The sequence below is a fragment of the Corvus hawaiiensis genome, chromosome 16, assembly GCF_020740725.1.
Source record: "Corvus hawaiiensis isolate bCorHaw1 chromosome 16, bCorHaw1.pri.cur, whole genome shotgun sequence".
NCBI lineage: Eukaryota > Metazoa > Chordata > Aves > Passeriformes > Corvidae > Corvus > Corvus hawaiiensis.
The window spans coordinates 7,795,795-7,819,431 of NC_063228.1; the positions used below are offsets into that span (position 1 = coordinate 7,795,795).

Below are 23,637 nucleotides of genomic sequence, written 5' to 3' on the forward strand. Positions count from 1 at the left end.
ACCCCCCCCCTGGCTGCCCCCTCCTGTCAGGGAGTTGTGCAGAGCCACAAGGTCCCCCCTGAGCCTCCTTTTCTCCAGGCTGAGCCCCTTTCCCAGCTCCCTCAGCAGCTCGTGGTGCTCCAGCCCCTTCCCCAGCCCCGCTCCCTTCCCTGGACCTGCTCCAGCCCCTCAGTGTCCTTCATGTCCTGAGGGGTCCAAATGCCACTTGTGAGGAGGGAATGGCACTCACAGGCACCAAACCAGTGCTGAAGCTGCTCTGTTCTTCTTTCGCAAAAATGCAGCTTTCACAAGACCTTGACTAAAGCCCCTGAGGTTCCCAAAATGCTACACCCACTCACCCCAGGATTAGGTAGAAAGACACTTCCAGTTGGTTGACCTCAATCTCTAGTACAAAACCAATAAATTAATACATCTGTGAGTTAAAGAACCCCAGTTGTCCCGAGTGCTCCGTTTCCAGCCGTTATTTATTTCCCCTCTGTCCCAGCCCTCAGTACAGTCACATCCACCAGTACAGTCACACTCTGGTGTGGCAGCACAGCATTCCATGAGGCACCACAGCTTTAGGTATCACTTTTCTTTCTGAACTACATAAAATTCAGCATTTTAAAGCAAAACAAGAGCTGGTGCCACCCCACAGCCCTGCTCACCTGGGGACAGGTAACAACTGCTCCCCTGTCGCGTCACTCACAGGTCCCCAGATCTGCTGCCAGGGTCTCACCACTGCTCTGTGGGACAGTCACTCACCTGGAGTGGCTGCTTCTGGATTCTGAGCCATCAGACAAAGCCCTGCTCGGTTTGTGGGGCTGGCACAGGTCACACACAGGTCACAGGGAAGAGCGGGCAGCGGGTTCATGCAAACAGGCTCGGGACTGAGGGTACAAGCAGAGCAAAGCCTGGGGAGGTCCCTGCGGCCCATGCCAGGGATGAGAGAAGCTGGACGGCCCCACGAGCCAGACCACCCCGTGGAGCTCCCAAATTACACCCTGAACCAGCACTGGCACAGCAGGTCTGTCCCTGGGACTGGTTTTAGCAGAGCCAGAAGCAACATTCAGAATGTTGAAGTAGCAGCATGGAAGAAACATTGAAATCTTCAGCTCCTGCGTTTGGTCTCTGCTTTAAACAAAGACATCTCAGTCCCACCTTCTGCATCCACATCAAGCTCCCACAAAAATAACAGGAGCTTCTTCCTAAACCTCCAGGTTTGATCCTTCCCAGCCCAGCCTCGAGTCTCACACCAACACGTGCACAATGATCTGCAGGTGACACGGGACAGCTTGAGAGACAGCAAGAGGAGCATAAATATTCTTCATCATAATATAAATATGCTGTAGAACATCTCAGCAAGGGCAAAGTGCTTTTTTTTTTCCTTAATTAAGACAAAATAAAAACCTAAATAAGACTTGTCTCAACCACAACAGAAGATTTGACTCCTAAAACATCTGAATGGTCTAACTGATGCTTGAACTGACATTAAAGTGATGCAGGCAGTGCTCAGTCCTTGGGCACTCGGAAGTTGTCCTTCTCTTTCCTGATGGCCCCCATGGCCCGGATGGGGTCGGTCTCCCCAGCGTGGTCCTGGACTGACTTCTCCCTGCCAGGAGGGAAGAGCAGGGACAGAATGAAATCCCAGCTGTGGAGGCACCAGGATCAGGTTTCAAGGCTGCACTTCAGGATCAAGGACTGGGCTTTGGCACAGCTCATGAGCCCTGGTTTGAAGGTTCAGGGGCAGGAGGAAATTGCACTTTGGTGCCCCAAGAGCATCTTCTGCTGGATGAAGGAACAGGACACAACAAAGCCTGTTCTGTCTGCTGAGTCAGGGAATGATGCTCACAACCCTCAAATCCAGGAACCTTCTGCCAGGACAGCCAGTGAGAGTTCTTGGAGGCATCCAAACAGGAATGTGGGAGGCAGGAGAGCAATTCTCACTTGGACACCACCTCCTTCCCACACCCCCTCCCACCGCCAGGGCCATTCCCAGCCCTCAGTGCTCCCTACCTCACTCGCATGAAAGGGTTGTAGGTGAACTCCTCGGCAATGGTGGAGGGGATGGTGGGCTCTCCGCTGTCATACTGGGCCTGGAACGAGGGAGACAGTGCTGCTCCACCAGGAATTCTGGGGAACAAGGAGCGTCCTGTACAGAACAGGGAGTTTCCAAGCAGGGAATGTCTCCCCCAGAGAACAAACTGCCTTCTCTGGGCACAGCCAAACCCCAGTCCCCTGGAACACAGCATCCTGCAGCTCCTGGCTCTTAACTCCCTCTATGTCTCCCCAGCATTTTCTCCTCTCCATCTCCCCAGCAAGGCTCTGTGTCCAGGAAAGTGTCAAGTCCAGGGGAAGGATGAACAGCTCACCTTGGCCCAGGCCAGCTTTTCCTGGATACTGGTGTTATTGGGTTCCACGTGCCGAGCAAACTTGAGATTGTTGATGGTGTACTCGTGGCCACAGTAAACTCTCTGGGAAGAGCAAGGGACAGTGACACCGGGGGACCCCAAAGGCACCAACAGGGAGTGCCAGGTGCCATCAGCACAGCAGGAACAACACAGTCAACCCAACACCCTCCTGGAGGGTGCCACTGGAGACAGGCACAAGTGCTAGCACTCAGGAGGCAGGACAAGCTGCCAGTTTCACAGATGAAAGAGCCCCATGTCCCACCTCAGCAGCCTTTAATGACCAGCCCCCGCTCTTTCCCCACAAGCATAAACACATTTGGGGCAGGCACTGCCTTCCCAGAGGACTGCAGCTATCCAGAGCTCCCAGGGTAAGCATTCATTCCTTGCACACACGAGAGAGTCTCTCTGAACAGCAGCGTTTTCTCTGATGGGTGTGGTGGTTTGGGCTGGCTCACACACAAAAGGAGAGGTTTGTACCGTTTGGGGGTCCAGGCTGCCCAAAATCTCGATCAGTGCCTTGTACATCTCATCCGGGGTGCCCTCGAAGAACTTCCCACAGCCAGCCACGAACAGGGTGTCACCTGCAGGGGTGACACGGCATCAGGCCCACACCAGACCCCCCACACCCAGCTGAGGGCTCAGTCCTGCCATCATTTCCTCTGCACAGCAGCAGGAGCACGGGGACAGCCAGGCTGTGCCACTTGGTGCCACATACACACTCGTGGCAAACGTGGCTTGTGAGGCAGGAAACCCCAGAGCCTCGCCAGGCACACTCTGCCAGCACCTCCCTACCTGTGGGCAGCCCCTGTCCCCTCCTGTCCCTCCTAGAGGGGACAAGGAACACTTCTTCTTTGCTGTGAAGTTGAACAAGGATGAGTTGCCTCTGTTTTCTCCCCAATGTTCCCTAAAATCTTGTTTAAGCCTCTTTCTCGTCCATGCAGGAGCTGGTGTGAGCTCTGGAGAACACAGGGATGAGGCACAGCCTCAGGGAAGGGGAATCCTACTCCCCAAACCAGGATCCAGACCCTGGGCATCAGCAGTGGAGCACCAGCCCTCTCTTACATCCCTGTTCTCTCCTCTCTCTGCTGTTAGACGTGAGCACAGATACATGGGAAAGCAACAGGGTTTGGGGTCAGCCAGTTTGGCCTGAGACAGGAAACCAACAGCTCTTTTTTCCAGGAAAAAAATGCTGGATGTAGGATTCATCCAGGGCTCGCTCCTGATGTTGCCTGCAGGGTGTCCAGCCCTGCTTTACAAACCCAGAGGGGTTTCCCCAGCTCCACCTACAGTTCCTACTTGGAAAGGGGGCCAAGGTGTGGATGTTAAGCAGCTGCCCTGGCAGGAAGGGACGGACGCACATCCAGAGCCAGAGGCACCCAGGCAGAGGGGGAGTTTCTATTTTTGCAAGGGAACCTCCCAACTCCTCACCTGTAAAAACTGCAGGTGGCTCGGAGCTATTTGGCTTAGTCACATAATAACAGATGTGTCCAGAGGTGTGACACGGCGTACTGAGGCATTTCACACTTAGAGATCCCACCTGGGAAGAAGGCAGAACACTAAAGCTGAAGCTGCTGTTTGCTGGCAATCGCATGGTTAGAAAAGAACTGCAACTCTTACTGCTCTAATGGTCCTAAATTTGCCCCAGTCTGGCCAGGAAGCACCAGCTCTGCTCCTGGGAGAGCCCAGGGAGGGAGGTCTGTGGCAGGGACTGGGAAGGGAGCTGTTTCCTCCAAGCAGGTGTCCTGACAAAGGGAACTGCCAGATCCTTTCATTTCCATGCAGAGGGACTCAAAGCCTGGCTGGCAGCAAGAGCCAAGAGATCCGTAGCAACAGAGAATCCTCAACAAAGCTAATGAAGCATGAAAAAAGCTCCAAACCAAAATGGAGCTGAAGGGGAGAAGTGGATGACACTGAGGAAAAGGGAAGGATCAAACACAGCCTCATCTGCCCACCTTCCCTGTGCTCTCTCCTTTGCTGCTGCCCCTCCAAGGGTGCACCCGAGGCCAGCAGTGCCATTCACGCCTGCCTGCACTTTCCACAGCAGTTTGTGTCACCTGCCAGCTCTCCTGTAAACAAACAGGCTGCTCCCAGCCAGGCCTGCTGCTTCCAGCCAGGAAAAAGCCACACAGGCAGCTGGCACTGCTTTCCTCACCCCATATTCCAGCCGTCATTCCCACAGGAACACTTGGATTTGTTCAGTGCTCACCATGCTCCCGGCAGAGCACAATCCCTGTCCTGTCACACAGTCCCTGTCCTGTCACACACCTGCTCTGCTCCTCCAGATAAGGCAGGTGCCCAGCAGCACAGAGACACCCAGCATGTCCCACGTGCCTCAGTGCTGTCCTCCCACAATGATCAAAACAAGGCAGAGCGGCCACAGTTCAAGGGCTGGGAAAGGGGGAAAGCTGCATTTACACCATCCACCACATCCCAGGGGTGTTCAGAGGTCCCAGAGCTGCCCAGCTCAGGTGGGAACACACCTGTGCAGCTGTGACACAAAGAGGGGATGCCCAGAGTCCTGCAGGTCCCTCCCTTTACCTTGAGAGCTGTCAGGTGGGACACTCTCTGTGTCAGGGCCCCCACCCTGCTGTCCCCCCCGTACACGCGCAGCCCCGGCTCCATCTTCACCAGCTTCTCATTGCCTCCAGCATGGTCCCTGGAAGGGGAAAAAAAGGGATTTGGGCAAGAATGAACACAAATTTAAGGTCATTGATAGTGCAGTGGTAAGCTCCAGGTGATCATTTCTGATCCACCCCTCTCCCAGGATCTAGCACTCCTTGTATCCAAGGGTAGGCCACGTCAACACGAGTGGAGATCATTTCTCCAGTAATCAGGGCAGTGAGGGGGGGGGGGAACAATCCAGTCCATCCCCAGTTGGGAAACAGCACCCTTAGGGGCTCACAGTAACCTCTCCAGTAACTGGGGCAGGGAAGGAATGGGGTAAGTGGCAAATGTGCAATCCAGCATCCCACAAAACACCACGGAGCAGGCACACAGACTCCCCACAGCTCAGCACTCGCTGTGCTGCTGGTTTGTCCAGCTCAGGGCTGTTTGTTTCACTCTCCAGCCACAGAGGTGGCTCCACTCTGACCCATGGAGAGGTTATTCTGGTTCAGCACTGCTACAGCCAAACATTCACTTCACACCCCTGGCAGAGCTGGTTTGCACCTGGGGTGATCCTCCTGCAAGTGCTGACTGCAGGACGCCTCACGGGCTTGTCCTGGCACCTCAGCACAAATGTGCTCCCTCCCACACCCCACAGCTGCCTCCACACCCAGTTACTGCACTGGCTCCCTGGAAGAAATCAGGATTTTAAAGGTGAAAGGCACTGACACAGAGCTCATGGCCTACACAATGCATCGGGTCAGAGCAAGGCCAAAGGAATGAGCTCTCATCCTTCTCACACCTCAGCTGCTGCTCAGAGATCACCTTGATCCAGAAGAGCAACAGCTCCTGGCTGTGTTTGTGTGAGGGATCCAGGACAGGGCAGTTACCAGTGGTGATGGGTGGTCAGGACAGTGGTCAGCTTCACGCCGTGCTTTTTGACTGCATCCAAAACCTGCAGGATGAGGGCACAGAAGGAGAGTTACACCTCCCATGGAATGAGCTGGCACCCCCCCTAGTGTCACCTGGACATGAGGTGAGAGAGCCACACCAGCAGTTCTGCAGGGAGCTCATCCCTGTCCAGGCTGGAGTTACAGGGAAGGACACGAGGTCTCTGATGCAGCCAGACGTGACCAAGCCCCAAGTCCCATTTCCTCTTTTTTGCCCTACATCAAATTAAGGCCAAAATCCCAAAACAGGTCAGTAACCCCCAGAGTGAGTGAGGGACACAGTAACCCCTGGAGTGAGTCCTGGCTGTCCCTGTGTACAGCCAGTATTTCCTGCCTTTCCCCCACTCCTGAGTCAGAGTGTGGCTCATTCCCTCCTGGATGCAGCAGCCTGGAAGGACATCCCAGAGCCAAGGCAGCGTTACCTTCTGGGGCTGCACGGGGTCAACTATGGCAGCCTCCTTGGTGTCCTGGTCGATGAGGAGGTACATGTAGTTGTCAGTGAGAGCTGGCAGGATTTCCACCTTCATGTCGACCTGGGTGACTGTCTTGGGCTCCCTCAGCTCGTGCTCTGTGTGCAGGAACTTAGCTCGCAGCTGTGCTGGACCTGGGCACCCAAAAACAGCCAAACCTCAGCCGTGGGAGGGAGACAAGTGGGACAGGGCATGGTGGGGCCCCCAGCTCACAGAAGGACAGTCCAACCTTGTGGGCTGCTGTGTCCTTCAGACAAGAGGAGCAAGGCCACCACAGGACAAAGCCTTGTGCCCCTCAGGGCTCTGGTGCTCCACAGCTGCCCTGAGAAGGACAGGACACTTTGCTTTCCATGCAGGGAAAACTCTGTACTTGGACAGAGAGGAGATTTCAAGGGGCAGGAAAACAGAATGGTGCTGGCCAAAGGTCAGCCTGGGACAGTGACTTTGCAAAAAAAAGCACAAAGGGTATGTTACAACCAAAAAACAAAAAGGAAGAAGGGCAAAAAAAAGGAGAAATACAGAAATACACACACTGCTCCAACAGAAATATCCAATTTGTTATCTGGGGAAATGTCATCCTGCACAGCACAGGGAGAGAAGCCAGGCTCTGCAGGGGAGCAAGGCTCCCTACCTGGCCAGGTAAGAGGCACACACAGGGCTCTGGCTCATGCCTGCCCTGATGCAACACCAGTGCTTCCATGTTTGCTTTTGGTTCAATGTTTAATCAGATCCAAGAAGCAAATTCCAGATGCAAATAACCTGGGCCCCACTGCTTGATGCACAGGTACATAGGTCTTAAAGAAACAACCAACCCTAAGAGGTTTTACTGTGTAAAGTAAAGGAAGGGAAGCAAAGAGAATGAAGTCTTGCATTGCTGGGGCCCTGCAGTTCAGACTTGAGCTCTAACACTTGCAGGGAAAGTGGCACCAGTCCCTGCAGGTCAAGAATTGTTGTCTGAGCATCTGTGAGGTGTTTGCACACCCCCAGAGATGCCTGTGCCAGCTCAGACACATTTTATTCTGCACCACTGAGTCTCCCAAAGGCTCCCGACCTTCCTGCTTCACCTCCCTCAGTGCCACAGGGAGGGGTCCCCGTGCTGGCAATCACCTTACCCCACTGTTCCCAACCAGCTCAGCCTGCCCACCCCTGATAAGAGCAGCTCTGCAGGAGCCCCACAGACCTGCAGCTCCTCGGGCTGCAAAGCCCAGATCAGGCTCTGCCTGGAGCCACGGAGCTGCTCCTGCTGCCAGCCCAGCCTGGGCACGGGGAACTGTCAGGGCCCTCTGGCACAACTGTCCTGCCCAGAGCTTCTTCCCCTTCTACCTCCACCATCCCTGCTTATGCAGGAAGGGAAATCAGAGAAATTAAACACAGTGCTCAAAAAAAAACCCCAAGGCACAACAGAACAGGCACACATTGGGTATTTGATGGTGCAGACACACAGCATTGAGAGAAGCATCCCTACCTGCAGAGTGTTCTTCTGGAGAAGACTCCTTTCAAAAAAAAAAAAAAAAAAAAAAAGAACACAAAAAAAGCCCTTACTATTTTTTGATAGGGAAAAAAAAAAATGCCCAAAAAACCACTGCTCCCCAAGAGGCAGCACTTTTGGATACTGTCAGCCACAAGAGTTATCTACACCGGGTGCTTGTTTGCAGGCCTGACACCAACTAGGAAAAAAAAAACAACCAAACAAAAGAAAACCCAACCTTAACTTCAACTCAAAGGAATTATTCACATACTTAAAATGCTTCTTTCCTATGAACCATCTCTAACCTTGGCCCAGATCCCACGGTCTCTTTGCCTGTGCAATTCACAATTCTTACCAAACAAACAAACAAGCTGCGCCACATAAGGAAATGTTTTCCAACATGTAATTTCAACAAAGGAATGAGAAAACATCCACCAAGAATGAAACTCACGCGTTGTGAGTTGCCATCTGCAGCTCAGCTGCACCTCCCCAGCCGGCCCAGGAGCAGAGCAGGGAGCTCTCACGCACTGCTGAGACCTGTCCAGCCCAAAGGAGCTCCCCGGGTGATGCTCAGCCCCTGCCCCGGCCCAGCACTAACTCAGATCGCTGGCACACACACAGCTCTGCCCCAGAATTAATGCCCAGTGACTTCATTCTCGCTCAGCTTTGTCCCACGTCCCTCCTGACTGAACGCCTGGAGCAGAGGAGTGGGAGAGCAGCCGTCAGTAGGCTCTGAATCACCCACTTGAGCTTCCCGGAATGGTTCATTAGCACAGCTGGAGCGACCAAGAGGAAAGGCTTTGCAGCTGGAAGTGTTAATGTCTTCACGGAAACGCGTCCGTGCTGGGGACTGACCGCAGGCAGGTTCCGTCGGAACCGGGCTGCTTCGTGCATTTCCTCCAGAACTTTTGAGGTTACTCTTTTTATTACATAAAAGAGTCGGAAATTCCTGTTTCAAGCAGGGCTGTCACTCAGAAATGACTGCACGCCCGTCCCCTTTGCTGCCTCACAAGAACCACGTTCACTCTTTGCACGCAGGGAATTTTTGGATACCCAGCGAGTTTGTGGCTCCAAGAAAGTGGTCCGAAGCCAGGGCAGCTCCCACTCCCCTTCAGCCTGCCCTGCCGGCAGCGTGGAAGGGGCAGCGTGATCCCCGTGATTCCGGGAACTCGGGAGCTGCCACTTCCTCGGTTTGACATTCCCACACTGCAGCAGCAGCGTGTCCGCGTCTGGCAGATAACTCCCAGGGATTCTCGCTCATTACAGCCATGTCTTAAAACCCAAATGATGCAAAACCATCTGGGGAGACTTCCCAGAGAGCCCAGGCTCTAAGTCTAGGATAGACTTTGAGAATTTAGGCCCGAAATGCAAACGCGAAGCTCGGACAGTCTAGGGCTTGTTTCCATCACCAGAACAACCTGTCACCCGCCGAACCCAGTCTAGACGCCAGCCCTGGCCCCCATCCTCCTCCTCCCTGAGCACTGACCGGCGCTTTGGAGCCCCGGAGCTCCGCAGGGCCTCCCCGATGGGCTCCGGACGGCACGGCCCTGGCTGCAGCCGAGCAGGTACTGCCCTACTCGGGCTGTGAGTCAGCGCGAAGGCCGGGCACGCCCGGAGCCGCGAGGCACAACCCGAGAGCCCCAGCGCAGCTGCGGGAGCCGGGGCTCCGCACGGCCCCGCTCCGCCGGCCCCGCGGCCCTGCTGGGGCGCACCCAATGCACGTACCGGCTCGGAGGACGGCCCCGAGGACGGCCCCGGCTGCCAGGGCGGTGCCGAGCCCCCGCCAGCCCCCGCAGAGCATCGTGTGCCGCGCCCCGCCCGCCCCGGTTACCTTGTGCTGCCCGCCCCGGGAGGCGGTGGCAGCGCCGGCACGGCCCGGCACGGCCCGGCCCGGCCCGGCGTGCGCGGGGGCGGTGCTGCGCCCGCCCGGCCCCTCGGCCCCGGGCCCGGCCCCTTGGCCCGCCCGCTCACCCGGCGGAAGAGGAGCAGGAGAAGCGGCAGCGCCGTGCGGGGCACGGCAAGGACACGGCAAGGGCGCCCGGGAGGCTCCCCGCGGCCATGACAACCTCCAAACCCCTGTCCCGCTTTTGGGAGTGGGGCCGGAACATCGTGTGCGTGGGGCGCAACTACGCCGAGCACGCCAAGGAGATGGGCAGCGCCCTGCCCGCGGAGCCGCTCTTCTTCCTCAAGCCTTCCTCGGCCTACGTGCGGGAGGGGTCCCCCATCGTGCGGCCCTACTACTGCCGGAACCTGCACCACGAGGTGGAACTGGGGGTGGTCATCGGGAAGAGGGCCCGGGCCGTGCCGCAGGACGCGGCCATGGAGCACGTGGCGGGCTATGCCCTGTGCTTGGACATGACGGCCCGGGACACGCAGGAGGAGTGCAAAAAGAAGGGGCTGCCCTGGACCTTGGCCAAAGGGTTCGGCTCATCCTGCCCGGTCAGTGACTTTGTGCCCAAGGAGAAGATCCCAGACCCGCACAAGCTGCAGATCTGGCTCAAGGTGAACGGAAAGCTGAGGCAGGAGGGGGATACCTCCTCCATGATCTTCTCTATCCCTTACCTGATCAGCTACATTAGCCAGATATTTACCCTGGAAGAAGGGGACTTGATTCTGACGGGGTCTCCCAAAGGAGTTGGGTCCGTGGAGGCCAATGATGAGATAGAGGCTGGCATCAGGGACGTGCTGTCCATGAAGTTCAAGGTGGCACAGCAGACACGGGGATCCTAATGCATGGATCCAGCCAGGAGCCTGCCTGGCATGAGGACATCTGGGAAATGAACACTTCCATGCCCCCAGGTGCCCAATGGTCTGCCACATATCAAAGGCACGGAACCCAGGACCCCAGAAGGCATTTCACTGACACAGCCCCATTTCCATGGAGGCTTCAGCAAACTTGGAGTCCAGCCCAGCCTGGAGCAGGTGGTGCCCAGAAGCTCCAGATTCCAAAACCGTACCTGGGAACTGGCAATAGAGACATTGGGGAGGGGAATGGGGCTGGTCATCCTTCTGTGCGTGCTTCTCTTCTGCTGATGCTTTGAGCTTTTCCAGTGTATTGCCTTAAAACAAAAACTGTTGATCAAAACAATTCAAATGATGATGCAGGAGCTAAAGCTTGACCATACTGTGGGAAATCAGAGATGTATGTGTAGATGTGCAACCCTAAATCAAGAATTGCAGCTTCACAAAGAGTTTCTCTCCTCTACAAGAGAAAGATGTTTGATTTTTTTGATTAATTTCATTATTCCCCCCTGCTTTTTTCAAACATACAAATTAAAGGAGGATGGCTTTTCCTCCCACTCCAAGGGGCGAAGGCAGCAGGAAGTGTGCCAGATGTTTGGCAGATTGGTTTTTGTCCTCAACTGAGCTTTAAATATGTTCTGAAATAATGAAAATAATGCAAAAAGATCAAGAATAAAGGAGCATATGGGTAAAGATCATCACCAAACTTGTCTTTACTTTGACTGATTTTAATATATTTTTAGTGAAACTGTAACTGCAGCAGTTGCTGTTACCCAGTGCAGTGCAGCAGTTGGAGTTTTTAAGTATTTCCAGCTGCTGAAAGCCACACTGGGTAACTTTCCCATTTCCAACTCCAGCTGATCTAACACTCCCCACCAGTTTGCATGACAGCAAGTTCTCTTTCAATTCAACAGAGCAAATTGTAAAATATAATTTAAAAAATCCTCCCCATGCAAACATCAAAACTTACCAATTTCAAAGGTTGCGCAGAACTGGCTCATTTCTAACAAAAACAGATGGATTTTTTTTTTTTTTACATAAATGCAAAGCACCAAAGTTAAACACTTCCATTTATCAGAGCCAGATCTTAATAACTGCTAGGAAAAGATTTCAAAAGTGGGGAGTTTTACAGAGAAAATTCCTGTTTCCCAAAGAGAAGCACCTCTGTGAGAGCAGTGTGGTGCAGGGTGCTGCGTACCACACTGGGAGAAGAAAGCAGAACGTGGTGTAGAATTTAAATAGACATTAGGGTGAGCAGTTCTGGAAGAGGAAGGATGGAATTAAGTGTCTGTACTGTTTGCATTTCCTCCTGCCTGTCAAACATTCCCGTCTCTGGCAACAGCAGCAGGGCATCATTTGCAGTTTGGTCTCCAGCCCTGGGTATTGACAGGACTGGGATTGAGTTAGTGGAAACATTCCCTTCAGAATGGGAATTGTTATGGCTGGAAAATGTTGAATCGTTTATTGCTACAAGAGGGATGCCGTGACCCAACACTGACAGCATTTTTGGGGTCTTTTCACCCATGTGAGTCAGGGATGCAATCTGGGGTTGCTTGTCAGGATTTCCTGTTTCTGTGGATGTTTTCTCTGTGCCATGTTGCTTTAAGGGGTAGGGAGGGCACCAGGGGGATCCGAGTTCCCCAGGGTCTCCTGGCCTAACAAACCCTTTGCCCAACAGGGGGGATCTCCCTCTGTTTGAAATAAGCCGAGTCCCAACATGCTCAGAAGGTGAGAATGTAACAAATACAGCAGCATGAGGGGAAGCTACGGACAGGAATATATTAAAAATAGGGGAAAAATACATGGAGAAAGGCACAGTGTTCATACCTGGGTTCTTTAAGTCCACCTTTGGTGAACGGAGTCCTGCTTACAGTCTCAGCTTGATTGTTTGCTTGTCAGAGGTCACTGCTAATTGATTACTCTGCTCTAATTAGACTTAGTCTGCCCAGGGGGGATCACTCCTGCTGTTGCCCAAAGTTCCATGTTTGGCCTCACCAAGGTGCACCACAAACACAGGCAATATTTCAAGGGGGAATTCTTTATTTCTTTAACAAAAAAGCAGCAAAGCAGTTAAAACCACAGAAGCTCAGCAGATCTGTCTTGACCTATTTGTTATTTCTGATTTTTTCAAAGATCTCAGCTGAGTGAGGAAACCTTCCAGCCCTCTTGGAAGGGGTTGAATTTGGTAGAATTAACTTTTAAGCTGAGGCCCAAGTACACTTTTAAAAGTGCCATCACCCAAAAATATGAACTCAGAAGCCCACTTAGAGGTATTGTAACGTGCACTCCTTCTTTACCATCAGAACAGACTTGGCAAAATCCAACAGCAGCAGAATTCCATCTCTAACAACAGCGTGAAGGAATTCTTTCCTACCATTTATTAATATTTCCAATCTCTTCCCAACACGCTCTGACTCGCCTCTACAGGATCTGCCAGTTTGCAGGAAAGAAGATTCACTTTTAATCCAGTTCTCCAGTTGGGTGACAAAGTAACCTGGAAAAATAATTAAGGATCTTTGTTATCACAGCACCTTGATAGAGATTACTTTCAGATGTCAAGAACATGTTTGACAGATTTATTTACATCATTTCCTGTATGAGTACACACATACCTGTCACTGCTGAAGTAAAACACTTCCATTTTGTCCTGGAAGTAGGGAAAGAGAGTGGGGAGATGGGAGAGTAAGAAGAGTTTGGCCAAAAAGAACAAGTTTAAAAGTGAAAAACAGCCACTGTTTTAAATTAACATTAAATACTAACTTTGAAATAAATCTTGCTTCGTTCCAAGAGGAGTTGCCATTTCAGTGCAGTCTTCTGGTCTTCTTCCAGCATGAGGAATTCATGGACCTGTTAACAGGACACCACAGAACACTTCAGCAGGTAGTTAAAACATCTCCACAACAGAATGATGATAAAAATAACATCTTACATATTTTTCTGCTTTAACGTGGTGTTTGGTGTGATATATATACCAAGACAGTCAAATCAACAAGAATAAATTGCAGGGTGTTTGAGAATCAGAGTTAGGGATTTCCAGCCACGTTCTCAGAAAAGCAGAGTTCTGAATTGGGTGTTCACTCTTACATTGAACACAATTCTTGTTGACAGCTGCTGATTTCCAACTTTTGCCTTGTCAAACAGCTCTGTGTGTGTCCATCCATCCATCCATCCATCCATCCATGCCATTTTTGTAACTCTTGTACACACACAGAGAACATTTACATATATTTGTAATTCTCATCAGGCTCCACAGCTCAGCTCAGTAAGAACAGCCTGATTCACTCCTTACTGTGCAGCCCAAGGTTTCCTCAGCTATGCAGTCAGACAGGTAGCAGGAACGCAGGGTGCCTGTGTGATCTGTCACATCCACCAGGATGTCAAAGCTGGCAAAGGTGGACTTGCACTGTGGAGAGACATCACTGCAGAAGGTGCAAGTGTTTGACACTTCATTCACGATGAACCGGCAGATTGAGCTGAAAGAAGGAGAGAATTCATGCAGATATGCAATTTATTCTTCCTAAAACATTTTTCTAGACTCAGATTTCCCAAGACACTTTGTCTTTAAAAAAATTTCTCATCTCCTAAACTCATGAGTCTGTCTGAGACAAAGTGGCCTCTTTCTTCTTCACTCTACAACCACAAAGAGCAAGTCCTTCACAGAGCCCGGAGCAGAAACCCATATGGCATCCTCCAGAGGAGTTTTATTTCTTCTCTGGGACTGGACTAAAATATTGCTCCATCTCATGTGGGTCTGGGCAAGAGGGACAAGCAGTTTTTAGCACAAATTCCAAGCGGGCAGTTGCTCACCATCTGTTGCGCAGAACTTTGGACACGTTCTCATCGATGTCCAGGGTGGAAATGTAGCCGTAAATAATTCCATGGAGAGGGTCCAGTTTCCCATCACTCTGGAGAGCTTTTTCTTTCAGCTGTTCTACTGTATAAACATCCACTACAGTCTCCACTACGAGTTTAAAAGACACGTTAAGTGTGTCTGAGCAAAAAATGATTCAGAAGAGCAACAGCAAAATGGATCTTAAGGCAATAAAAAGGAGATTTAAAGTAGCAGAGAAGCCTCTCCCCCCCCCCCCCCCCGCCCCCCCCCCCCCAAAAAAAAAAAAAGTGAAACAAAAAGGGACTCAGATCAGGAATATATCTCTTATTTAATCTTTGTATCTTCCAAATGGAGTTTTTGACAAAAGCTTTCCCCCTCAATCTTCCATACTTATTCCACACAGAAGGAACACACCAGAGAGGCTGCAGCTGGCACAGGCAGCTGAAGATACTTAATTGATAAAATCAGGGACAGCCTGATAACTACAGTCCAAGCTTTAAATATTCAGCCAGGCTGTACCTGAGTTTTGTTTCTCTGAACACACAGAGCAGGAATTCTTTCAGCTGCACTATGAAATTACATTGTGCAGGTAAATAAAATCAAATATCTGTGTCCATGCTTACAGTTAATGGTTTCATTTGCCAGCTCCTTCGCTGGGTTGGGCAGAACTCCTGCCTGGGCACTCTCTTTGATGAAGCTGAAGAGAACATTTGCTTCTGCTGTTTCTGAAGATGCATTTTTAAAAGTTATTAGTATATGTTGCATGTAAAAATCACAGCATTTTTATATTTTACAAGTTTTTATTCTGGTGGCACCAACACGTTGGAATTAGCCAAGATTTGCTTTTCTCTTTTTTATTTTAACTGTTAGTCCTGCATGGAATAAACATATGAAGGAAAATAATAAAATTTTACAAATAAAATAAAAGTAGAAGCCAAAGGCATTGGTCATCACATAGACAAAAAGCAAGGAGCTTTATGAGAAGCAGGCAGAAGAAATCACAGTTCTAATAGATTAATTAATGCATTTTAGCCCAGAATAATTACTAAAACCAAAGAAATGCTTCAGCAGCTCTTACCTGGGTTAGTTGTAATGATGGTTTTGGATATCACAGTTGCAGTCATGCAGTTCCTAAATTTGTCAAAATTGATTCTCACATCTGATGCGAATATAACTGTGCACAAAAACGCCCCCATGTTACTGTAGAATAAATGTCACATCAAGAACTACAGTAAAAACATAAACCAGACTGTTTTACCTGTTTCTTGGGGGATCCAACTCTGTGCCAGCTGGATGGATTCATTATCCCAGCTAAATTAAACAAAAGTGGATGTATCATAACATTTTTCAAACAGCACTCAAACTGTTTCGTACTAAACTACTAAATAATGTAGTTGTAATCAAAATGGCCAAAGGGGATATGACTCCTTTGTGACACGCATGGCATTGAAATTCTGTGTGCCTATTTTATCCCATGCCAAACAGGAGAAAATAAAGATGGGTTTCAACGCAGGATATACCTGGGGAAATGCTGTATTTCAGCTCTTATCAAAGTCATTTCTAGCTAAAGCAAACCCCAGTTAAAAGAGCTGTTTGTGAGCTGGGCTGTGCTGGGTCAGGCTGATTGCTCAGTTCCCTAGGCCAGATGTTCAGCCACTTCCCAACAATGGGATCTTTGTGACTGGGGATGATGAGACTGGAGTGAGGTCAGACATATCCCTCAAAAATGGTAATTTCATGGTCTCTTGATAAAATCTCATTCAGTTCCTCCCAAATTTGGCTGGCAAGAACACAGCCAAAGCACGGATTTGTTCTGGTGGGTTTTCTCCTTAATCCTTGGAAAAAGATTTAAGGTATTTCCTTTTTATCTAATATTGCTCTGCCACCTCTTCACTGCTGAGCTCTGAAATACCCTGGCAATGCCCAAGTCCCAGCACTGAAAGAGAACTGTTGGAGGAGCTGCTCCAAATTAACCCTGAGCTGGAGGATTTCACCCCAGAGATGCTTGTTTTGGGTTTGTGGGTACAAATTGTGTTAAACATCCCATGATAAACATCCTTGATGATAACACAGTTCCTAGCTCACAGTGCAGGCCAGGCTGCCTACTTCCCTTGAGGGAACAAAGGTCACTGAAGTCATTTTTTAACCACCAAACAGCAATCCCAAGGCAAGGGAATACCCACACACCCTGGCACATGGAAAAGCCACAGGTTCATTGAACAAATGAACTCTGGGCAAAATGCAAGGGTTCCTCTGTAAACAAGGCACTGTTTACAAGCAGGGATGGGGTAGGTGGAGTCGTGTTTGTAAACAGGCCAGAGTTTGAAAATACAGCCAAAGTCGTATCAAAATGTTTCTGCATTATTTTAGATACTTGAAAACTATTTTAAAACTGTTTCAACCTATTTCCACTCCACTTGCAATTCTGCTTGGCCTTAAACATGGATCATGCTCTTCTGTTTCCTGCCCTCCTGTTTGTGGAAGAAACACAACAGCCTTTGCAGCTGCTTTTAAATGCCATTTCCTGAATTAGCTCAAATGTCCTCATTTTTAAAAAGGAATTATTTGGAACTAAGCTTCATTTTGCCATCCATGAGCCAGCAAGCTGTCAGCAAGCCATAAAATGATGCAAGATATATAAGGCCACTCTAATGACTCTCCTTTTAAAATTCTTTTCAGTGTACATTGCTGCCTCATCTCAGTTGCCTCCTAAATAACAATATATTTAAATTAAAAGACAAGCTTATAGTTAATTAGTGTGTGTTATAGCTGATTTCTTTACCTGTGCTTGAATGAATTTGAGTCTTTAAGAGAATTAAAGAATATTTTACCATACTATTGGGAAAGACCTCTCTGTCTCATCGTACAGCTTTACTTCACACCTCTGTCCTTTTCTTTTGTCTGAAGTCATAAAATACTTTGGCTCCCCAACCTTTAAGAAGAAAGAGAAGTAGTCACTTGTCCTCTACTCAGCGTTTAGGAGAATAAAACTCATAACCTAGAAAATAGAAAGGTTGGAAAAAAGGGGGAGAAACTGTCTAGACTACTAAAAAGGGGATCATTTAATTTTTCCCTTCATTTTCTTGCTAAAAATCTCATCAAAACATGTGTGTGGATATTGTCACTCGGCTGCCAACCTGAGCAAACTGAGCCCTGGCCACTGTGAGGCCCAAAATCCATATTGACACATATTTACAATGAAGTTACTCATGGCAGAGCAGAGAAATTGTCCTCACTTACTGACATTACAGCTGCCAGCACGTTGAGGACTCTCCCATGGAGGCTTTGTCCATTTGCCACGATGTCCCCCAGGGAATAATAATCCTGAGGGTCCTTGACAGGCAGGTGCAGCAGAGACAGGAGTCTGGTGTCTGTGTCGTAGCAAGAAGAGGTTTTGACCACGGAGTGATTTTCACTGAGCAATAATTTGTAGCAACTAGAACAGAACCAATCACATGGATCAGCACTGCACTCACTGATGCATCAACAGTGTGAAATGTTAATTCATAGGAAAAACCTCATTCCATTTTAGTTTTTCCTAAAGGTACAAAAAAATTCTGGTAGGTTTTACTCAAAGAAGGAGATTTACTCTGTTTAGTAACAAAGAACATTGTTGCTTTATGACCATCTATTTATGAAATATATTCTGCTTTGAGATTTGACCAGACATTGCTGAGCACAAGAGGGAAGGTACAGCTACACAAGAAGAAAACACCAAATATTTCTACCAATTTCATGTTGCTGGAAATTAGAGCAAGTCTTAACTTTAATCTTTCTAGAAAGAACTACCATGCTATGCTTTAAATTTACCTAGGAGTTACAGGGTTGAATTTTTCTTCTCTTTCTGCTTCCTTTGACTGAATTAAAGGATTTTCAATTGTTACTGAAATAAAACATTGAGAAGTAATGTTAGAAATTGATTATAGATACAATTACAGATATTCTTGTGTGTATGCTCTGCATGCTCACAAGTTTTACCCAAACAACCACGGGCAGGAAAATCTTTCTATTAACTTAAAAAGATAAAAGCACATCCTGTAAATAAATACAGGATTTTTGTTGTGGTTTTATGAGCAATCATAGTCATGGCTATAACTGAGGGAAGACAAACACCGAAGAGCTTTACAGCTTATTTTGCATCATTTATAATCACATAATCATTTATAAGACCCCAATATAATGTAAGATTTTACACTGATTAACTGCAGGCCAGTTCTGAGCTGCTGCACTCAGTGTGTTTCTGCCTGGTCTTTTTGTTGACATATTTACTGGGCTAGAGTTTAAATCCTTGGAATCTTGCTCCTTTCCTCTTTATACTCAACAGAACCGAACAATTTGTTTCCAATTAGGCTGTTTGCTGAGTCCTCAGAGCAAAACACAGCAAAGCCACCAGCACACCACTGATTTACATGCAAACAAACGTGGTAGGAATAAAGTCCAACTTACCACAGTCACCAACTCTGAAGCTTTCTGAGAGGGATCTGATGTATTCTTCTCTGCCCCATGACTGGACATTTATGAAATAAGTTGGGGAATCACGAATGGTAAAACTGAAGGTGTATCTTTCAGTCCCAATGTCTGCAAAAATAAAGAGCACTGTAGCAATTCCTCAGCACAGCTTGATTTCTAACTAGAATATGTGTACAAAAACTACTATTTTGAGGTTTTCCTGGATTTTGGCATGAATTTTCTCCCACTAGAGGCCAGCAGGTGGTGCAGGAACACGGTGGTGTTTGGGAATGGGCTGCAATTCCTCCTATACTTGTACTTCTCCACCTCGCCCTTAACTTCAGCCTTCTCCCCGAGCTGGAATGGCTCTCCAGGACTGGAGGTGCTTCCTGACAGTGTCTGTACCAACCCTGACTGTAGATTTGTTATTTCAATATACAATTAATGCTGTATTAACAACATATAATTCCCATTTTTTCCCAGATGAAGCTGTTGCTACTCAGGCCAGAAATTACTTGTGTCACTTCTCAAGACAGGTCCTCAACATTCCTGTTTTAAGAGAGAACGAATATGAAGGCACTAGATCCATTCCAGCAGTATTTATGGAAGAGTGGGTTCATATTGGTTCCATCTTCAGAACATGAAGCCCTTCCATGACAGAGTTTTTCCAATTTCTAATTTATATGGTTTAGCCAAACCAATGCTGCTCTTTCATCTTGGTTCTCAAACACACACAATTTTTTTTTTTTTGGTGCATTTTTATTTTATCCATTTTACACTGAGAAATCTGTTTATCATTTAAATATTGATTTTGGTCATCTCTGCCAAATTACACTGTTGAAGGAAATCAAGTAAAAAGAATTTAAAGAGACTGTACTTTTTCGGTCTGGAAAGCTTCTGACATCTGTTTTCCCAATAACCACCCCGATTACATTCTGAAAAATAAAAAGATTGTAGAGTACAAGTATTAAACCCAGATGTAGATGATGAATTGGATTTCATGGAATTATACTCTGCTGATGATAATAAACATATTTCTGACTGGTAATCATTTTAATCTATTTATTCCACAGTACCGTATGAGCTAAAGAGTAAAACATAAACACACAAGTTTACTTTAGGCAAAAATTGTGACTAATAAAAATATTAAAATAAATACATCTGTTTCTGTTTGTGAAGAAAATGGGAGGACAAAAGTTCACCCTAAACCTTCACAATTTTGGCTGTTCTACAGCAATCTCTCCTCAGGTAGGCAGCAATGTTGTTGTTTCATGCTCTCTGCACAGGTCTCAGATCTCCTCAAATGCTCCATGAAAAGTCTGGGCAGGATTTATTTCACAGTTAAATGTCCAAGGTTTTCCTGGCTGTCGGCACCATGAGCCACACGTGTGCACCCACAGGAGGTTATCCTGGCCTCATCCAAGCAACCTAAATTTCTACAGGTGCCTCTCTCTTGCTGTCTTTCAACTGACTCCAAGGGAGCTGAGGCGAGGAACTTTTCTCTTAATTCAAACCAAAATCAATCTTATTCTGCTTTGCTAAACCTGTATTTATTATGGAAAAACATCCTGTTCTCAATTGTCAAACACAACTACTGGGAGCAAACACACGTGTAGATATAATGTCATATCATATCATATATCATATCATATCCTAGCTGTGTGGTGGGTTGTTATTGTTTTTCAGGTGGTCCTAAAAACTGTGAGAGAAGAGTTTTGCAGTGTTAGTTTGGTATTTAAGAGGTAAGCAAGGAAAGTTAGAGTGGGACAAGGACTGCAAGGAGAGACTGACAGTGCAATACTGCCAGGATCCTTCAAAACATGAAGCATTCCACATCACTTCCATTTCATAGAATCCTGGAATGGTTTAGGTTGGAAGAGGCCTTAAAGCCCATCCAGTCCCACCCCGTGCCATGGGCAGGGACACCTTCCACTGTCCCAGGTTGCTCCAGCCTGGCCTTGGGCACTTCCAGGGATGTGGCAACCACAGCTCCGTCACACATCCCCCTCTCGCAGTACTACTGACCGTCTCATTCCAGCAGAATTCCAGAGCCAGCTAGGAAGGGCGGGGTTACAATTCAGTAACCCACCCAGGATTAATTTTGTACCTATTCACGAAGCAGCGTGACCTGCCTGAGTTCACTGCAACAACATTGACACGTGCTCAAAAATCAGCTCTCCCGTTCCCAGTTTCCTTGGAATCACTAGAGGGAGCACGGGAACTGCCTTAGGCTGCACGGATGGAAATACTCAGTAAGAGGGCACTTGTGTACAGCAGTGTAATATCCCCCTTTCAGACTAACCGAATACTTTATGTCCACTGCATGTAGTGATTCTGATTAGGATTTTGTTTTTCTGTTTTGGGTTTTGTTTCTTAATTTCAAAAAAAAATCTATTGAATCAGAGTGCAACATTCCCTGTATCTCAGCACCAGTCAAAAGAACTGACATTTAGGATGAGTGCCCACAGAAATTAGGCTGATGTAAATATCCAGTTTCCCAAAGAAATCTGCTCCGGCCCTGCTGAAAATGTGTTCACCTCTGTGTCTCCAACACCAAGCCTGCATGGGGAGCTGGCAGAAGGAAGGGATCTGGCTAGAAACTATTTTGGACTAAGGAAGGGAGAAAAACTTCCAGAGATCATTTCCTTGATCAGCTCATTGTGCAACTGCCCAAGCACTAATTTCCCCAAAAGAGGAGGGGAACACAGCCCCCCCCCATGCTGCCTGTTTTGGCAGAGCACTGCTTAAGGCTGCTCAACCAACTCATGAACACACTGCAAGTGTTTACACTTGAATCTCTTTCACTTTTTAAAATAAACAGCAAACGAATAAACCATGACATTTTCATACTTCAAATTGTGTGTTCAGCTGTTTTAACGTCCTAACACAACACACACTGATCATTCCATCATGAATTACTATTTTATAAAAACACTTTCATTACCATGTGTTGCTAACTGCAATACTCAAGATTAGCTTTATTTGTAAAATAAAAGCTTTGAACTGGGTTAGTGGATCATTATTTGGGAGGAACTGTTAATGACAGGTTAAATTAGCATTGCTAAAGATCAGTTTGGATCAATATGGCTGTGAGGGGATAGAAAACTTCTCTTAGATCATCCCTTTTCTGTGATTCCTCTTACAATTTTTTAAAGTAAGTGAGAAAAGAAAATTGTGCCATCCCAAATAAAAAGCTGTGGGAATGGGAAAACGCTGTGTTTTCACTCTTTTCAGGAACATCACGACTTCCCTGGGGCAGGGGAGGGGGGATTCTGCCTCTCTGCTCAGGTGAGACCTCACCTGCAGAGATGCCTCCAGCCCTGGGGTCCCAGCACAGGAAGGACATGGAACTGTTGGGGTGAGTCCAGAGGAGGCACCAAAATGATTGGAATGGCTGAAAGAATTGGGATTGCTCATCCTGGAAAAGAGAAGCTTCAGAGTGACCTAATTGTGGCCTTCCAGTGCCTGAAGGAACTGACAAGAAACATGGAGAGAGTCAAGGGATGGAGTGACAGGACGAGGGAGAAGGGCTTCACACAAAGAGAGCAGGGTTAGATGGGATATTGGGAAGGAATTTTTGGCTGTGAGGGTGGGGAGGCCCTGGCACAGGGTGCCCAGAGAAGCTGTGGCTGCCCCTGGATCCTTGGAAGTGTCCAAGGCCAGGTTGGACATTGGGGCTTGAAGAAACCTGGGACAGTGGAAGATGTCCCTGCCCATGGCAGGGGGTGGCACTGGATGGACTTCAAGCTCCCTTCTAACCCAAACCATTCTGTGGTTCTACAAAAACCTGCTTTTTTATCCCAAAGAAACAGAAACAACCTTGCCATGGAACTGTGAGATTTTTACCCAGTTCAAACACCCTTCAGCAAGAGCTGAGTGTGAATAACCAGGGCTGTGTCATTGGCTCAGAGGCACTGAGCACTCCAGGATCAGGCCCTGCGTTCATAGCGTGCCGTGAGAGGCTGTTGAGGTCACAGATGTATTGTGGCTGCATAATGCTGACTCTGTAATGTCTTTAATAATGTCTTCACTAATTCAGCATCCATTTAAAGTGCTACAAAGAAGCCTCTGATACATTGAATTGTCCGGTCAATATCTGTGGTTGTGGTACCCACAGGCTGTGGACAACAGCAGCATCAATTTTCATTTTGCTGCTTTGCACACAAAGAAGGGAAGGTCCTTTCTACCCAACAATTGCACTAATGCTATTAGTACCTAAATACACATCAATTACATAATTTTGCAGTAATATAAGACAGTCAGATACAATTTCATCTGGGAACAAAAGGACCATGGCTGTGAGACTTACAGGACGAGCAAGGTTTGGATGCAGATCTGAAAGTGCAACAAAGTCCCGTGCTGAACGAGAATGAGCCATTCTTTATCTGAAACTTGAGGAAACTGACTTAGATTTTGTAAAAATCCAAACAAATCACTTAAGACCATTCACAGCGAGAATAACAAGTTAGTTTTTAACATAAATGTTTTGACCTAATAGCATCTGTTTTCAATAAGAGGCATTTCAAACCATCTGAAGTAGACAGTTCTTTATTGTTTGGATTTGGTGATGGAAGTTATGAATTTTACGGTGACGGCTCTACCTAAGCTTCTCAAATAAAGGCCTGTAATTTTTATTTATTATTCATCATTAAATTACTCCATTAGCACCAGGCTCTGAAAAATATTTACCCTCCTTCTCTCTGGGAAGTCCAACTGAATTTAATGAGGCAGT

The 23,637-nt window shown here is 47.9% G+C and overlaps 3 protein-coding genes across 8 annotated transcripts; 1 reads left to right on the forward strand and 2 right to left on the reverse strand.

Moving 5' to 3' along the window:
• Window positions 1–446: 446 nt before the first annotated feature.
• LOC125334296 (hydroxyacylglutathione hydrolase, mitochondrial) lies at window positions 447–9,768 on the reverse strand. 6 transcript variants are annotated; one of them, XM_048321014.1, is made up of 10 exons: window positions 9,714–9,765; window positions 7,880–7,907; window positions 6,367–6,548; window positions 5,885–5,949; window positions 4,929–5,046; window positions 3,819–3,927; window positions 2,868–2,971; window positions 2,352–2,453; window positions 1,996–2,075; window positions 447–1,591 (listed from the first exon to the last, which is right to left on the reverse strand). In XM_048321014.1, the coding sequence occupies exons 3-10, from the start codon at window positions 6,469–6,471 to the stop codon at window positions 1,492–1,494; spliced, it is 783 nt and encodes a 260-aa protein (XP_048176971.1). In that variant the 5' UTR covers window positions 6,472–6,548; window positions 7,880–7,907; window positions 9,714–9,765; the 3' UTR covers window positions 447–1,491. The 6 variants fall into 6 exon arrangements, with proteins under 6 accessions (XP_048176971.1, XP_048176973.1, XP_048176974.1 ...); XM_048321016.1 differs by lacking the exon at window positions 9,714–9,765 and adding an exon at window positions 9,608–9,648; XM_048321017.1 differs by lacking the exon at window positions 9,714–9,765 and adding an exon at window positions 9,369–9,498.
• Window positions 9,769–9,827: 59 nt separating this feature from the next.
• Window positions 9,828–11,325, forward strand: FAHD1 (fumarylacetoacetate hydrolase domain containing 1). The gene has a single exon (XM_048321284.1). The coding sequence runs from the start codon at window positions 9,941–9,943 to the stop codon at window positions 10,610–10,612; it is 672 nt and encodes a 223-aa protein (XP_048177241.1). The 5' UTR covers window positions 9,828–9,940; the 3' UTR covers window positions 10,613–11,325.
• Window positions 11,326–12,646: 1,321 nt separating this feature from the next.
• MEIOB (meiosis specific with OB-fold) lies at window positions 12,647–23,474 on the reverse strand. Its single transcript, XM_048321286.1, has 13 exons — window positions 23,215–23,474; window positions 19,783–19,840; window positions 18,903–19,034; window positions 18,267–18,339; window positions 17,697–17,892; window positions 17,288–17,388; window positions 15,715–15,767; window positions 15,535–15,630; window positions 15,080–15,181; window positions 14,432–14,585; window positions 13,914–14,097; window positions 13,385–13,471; window positions 12,647–13,118 (listed from the first exon to the last, which is right to left on the reverse strand). The coding sequence occupies exons 1-13, from the start codon at window positions 23,281–23,283 to the stop codon at window positions 13,005–13,007; spliced, it is 1,419 nt and encodes a 472-aa protein (XP_048177243.1). The 5' UTR covers window positions 23,284–23,474; the 3' UTR covers window positions 12,647–13,004.
• Between the last annotated feature and the right edge of the window lie 163 nt (window positions 23,475–23,637).

What these genes read in the sequence shown, in the direction of transcription:
- LOC125334296 (XM_048321013.1), bottom strand. Translation starts at nt 9,683, where the DNA reads ATGCTCTGCGGGGGCTGGCGGGGGCTCGGCACCGCCCTGGCAGCCGGG. An exon ending in ACCCCGTGCAGCCCCAGAAG is followed by an intron (nt 5,950 to 6,366) that starts GTAACGCTGCCT and finishes CTCATCCTGCAG; the next exon opens with GTTTTGGATGCAGTCAAAAA. An exon ending in CCCACCTGACAGCTCTCAAG is followed by an intron (nt 3,928 to 4,928) that starts GTAAAGGGAGGG and finishes CCTTCTTCCCAG; the next exon opens with GTGGGATCTCTAAGTGTGAA.
- FAHD1 (XM_048321284.1), top strand. Translation starts at nt 9,941, where the DNA reads ATGACAACCTCCAAACCCCTGTCCCGCTTTTGGGAGTGGGGCCGGAAC.
- MEIOB (XM_048321286.1), bottom strand. Translation starts at nt 23,283, where the DNA reads ATGGCTCATTCTCGTTCAGCACGGGACTTTGTTGCACTTTCAGATCTG. An exon ending in TTCAACCCTGTAACTCCTAG is followed by an intron (nt 17,893 to 18,266) that starts GTAAATTTAAAG and finishes GTTCTGTTCTAG; the next exon opens with TTGCTACAAATTATTGCTCA. An exon ending in AAAGTTCTGCGCAACAGATG is followed by an intron (nt 14,098 to 14,431) that starts GTGAGCAACTGC and finishes TCCTTCTTTCAG; the next exon opens with CTCAATCTGCCGGTTCATCG.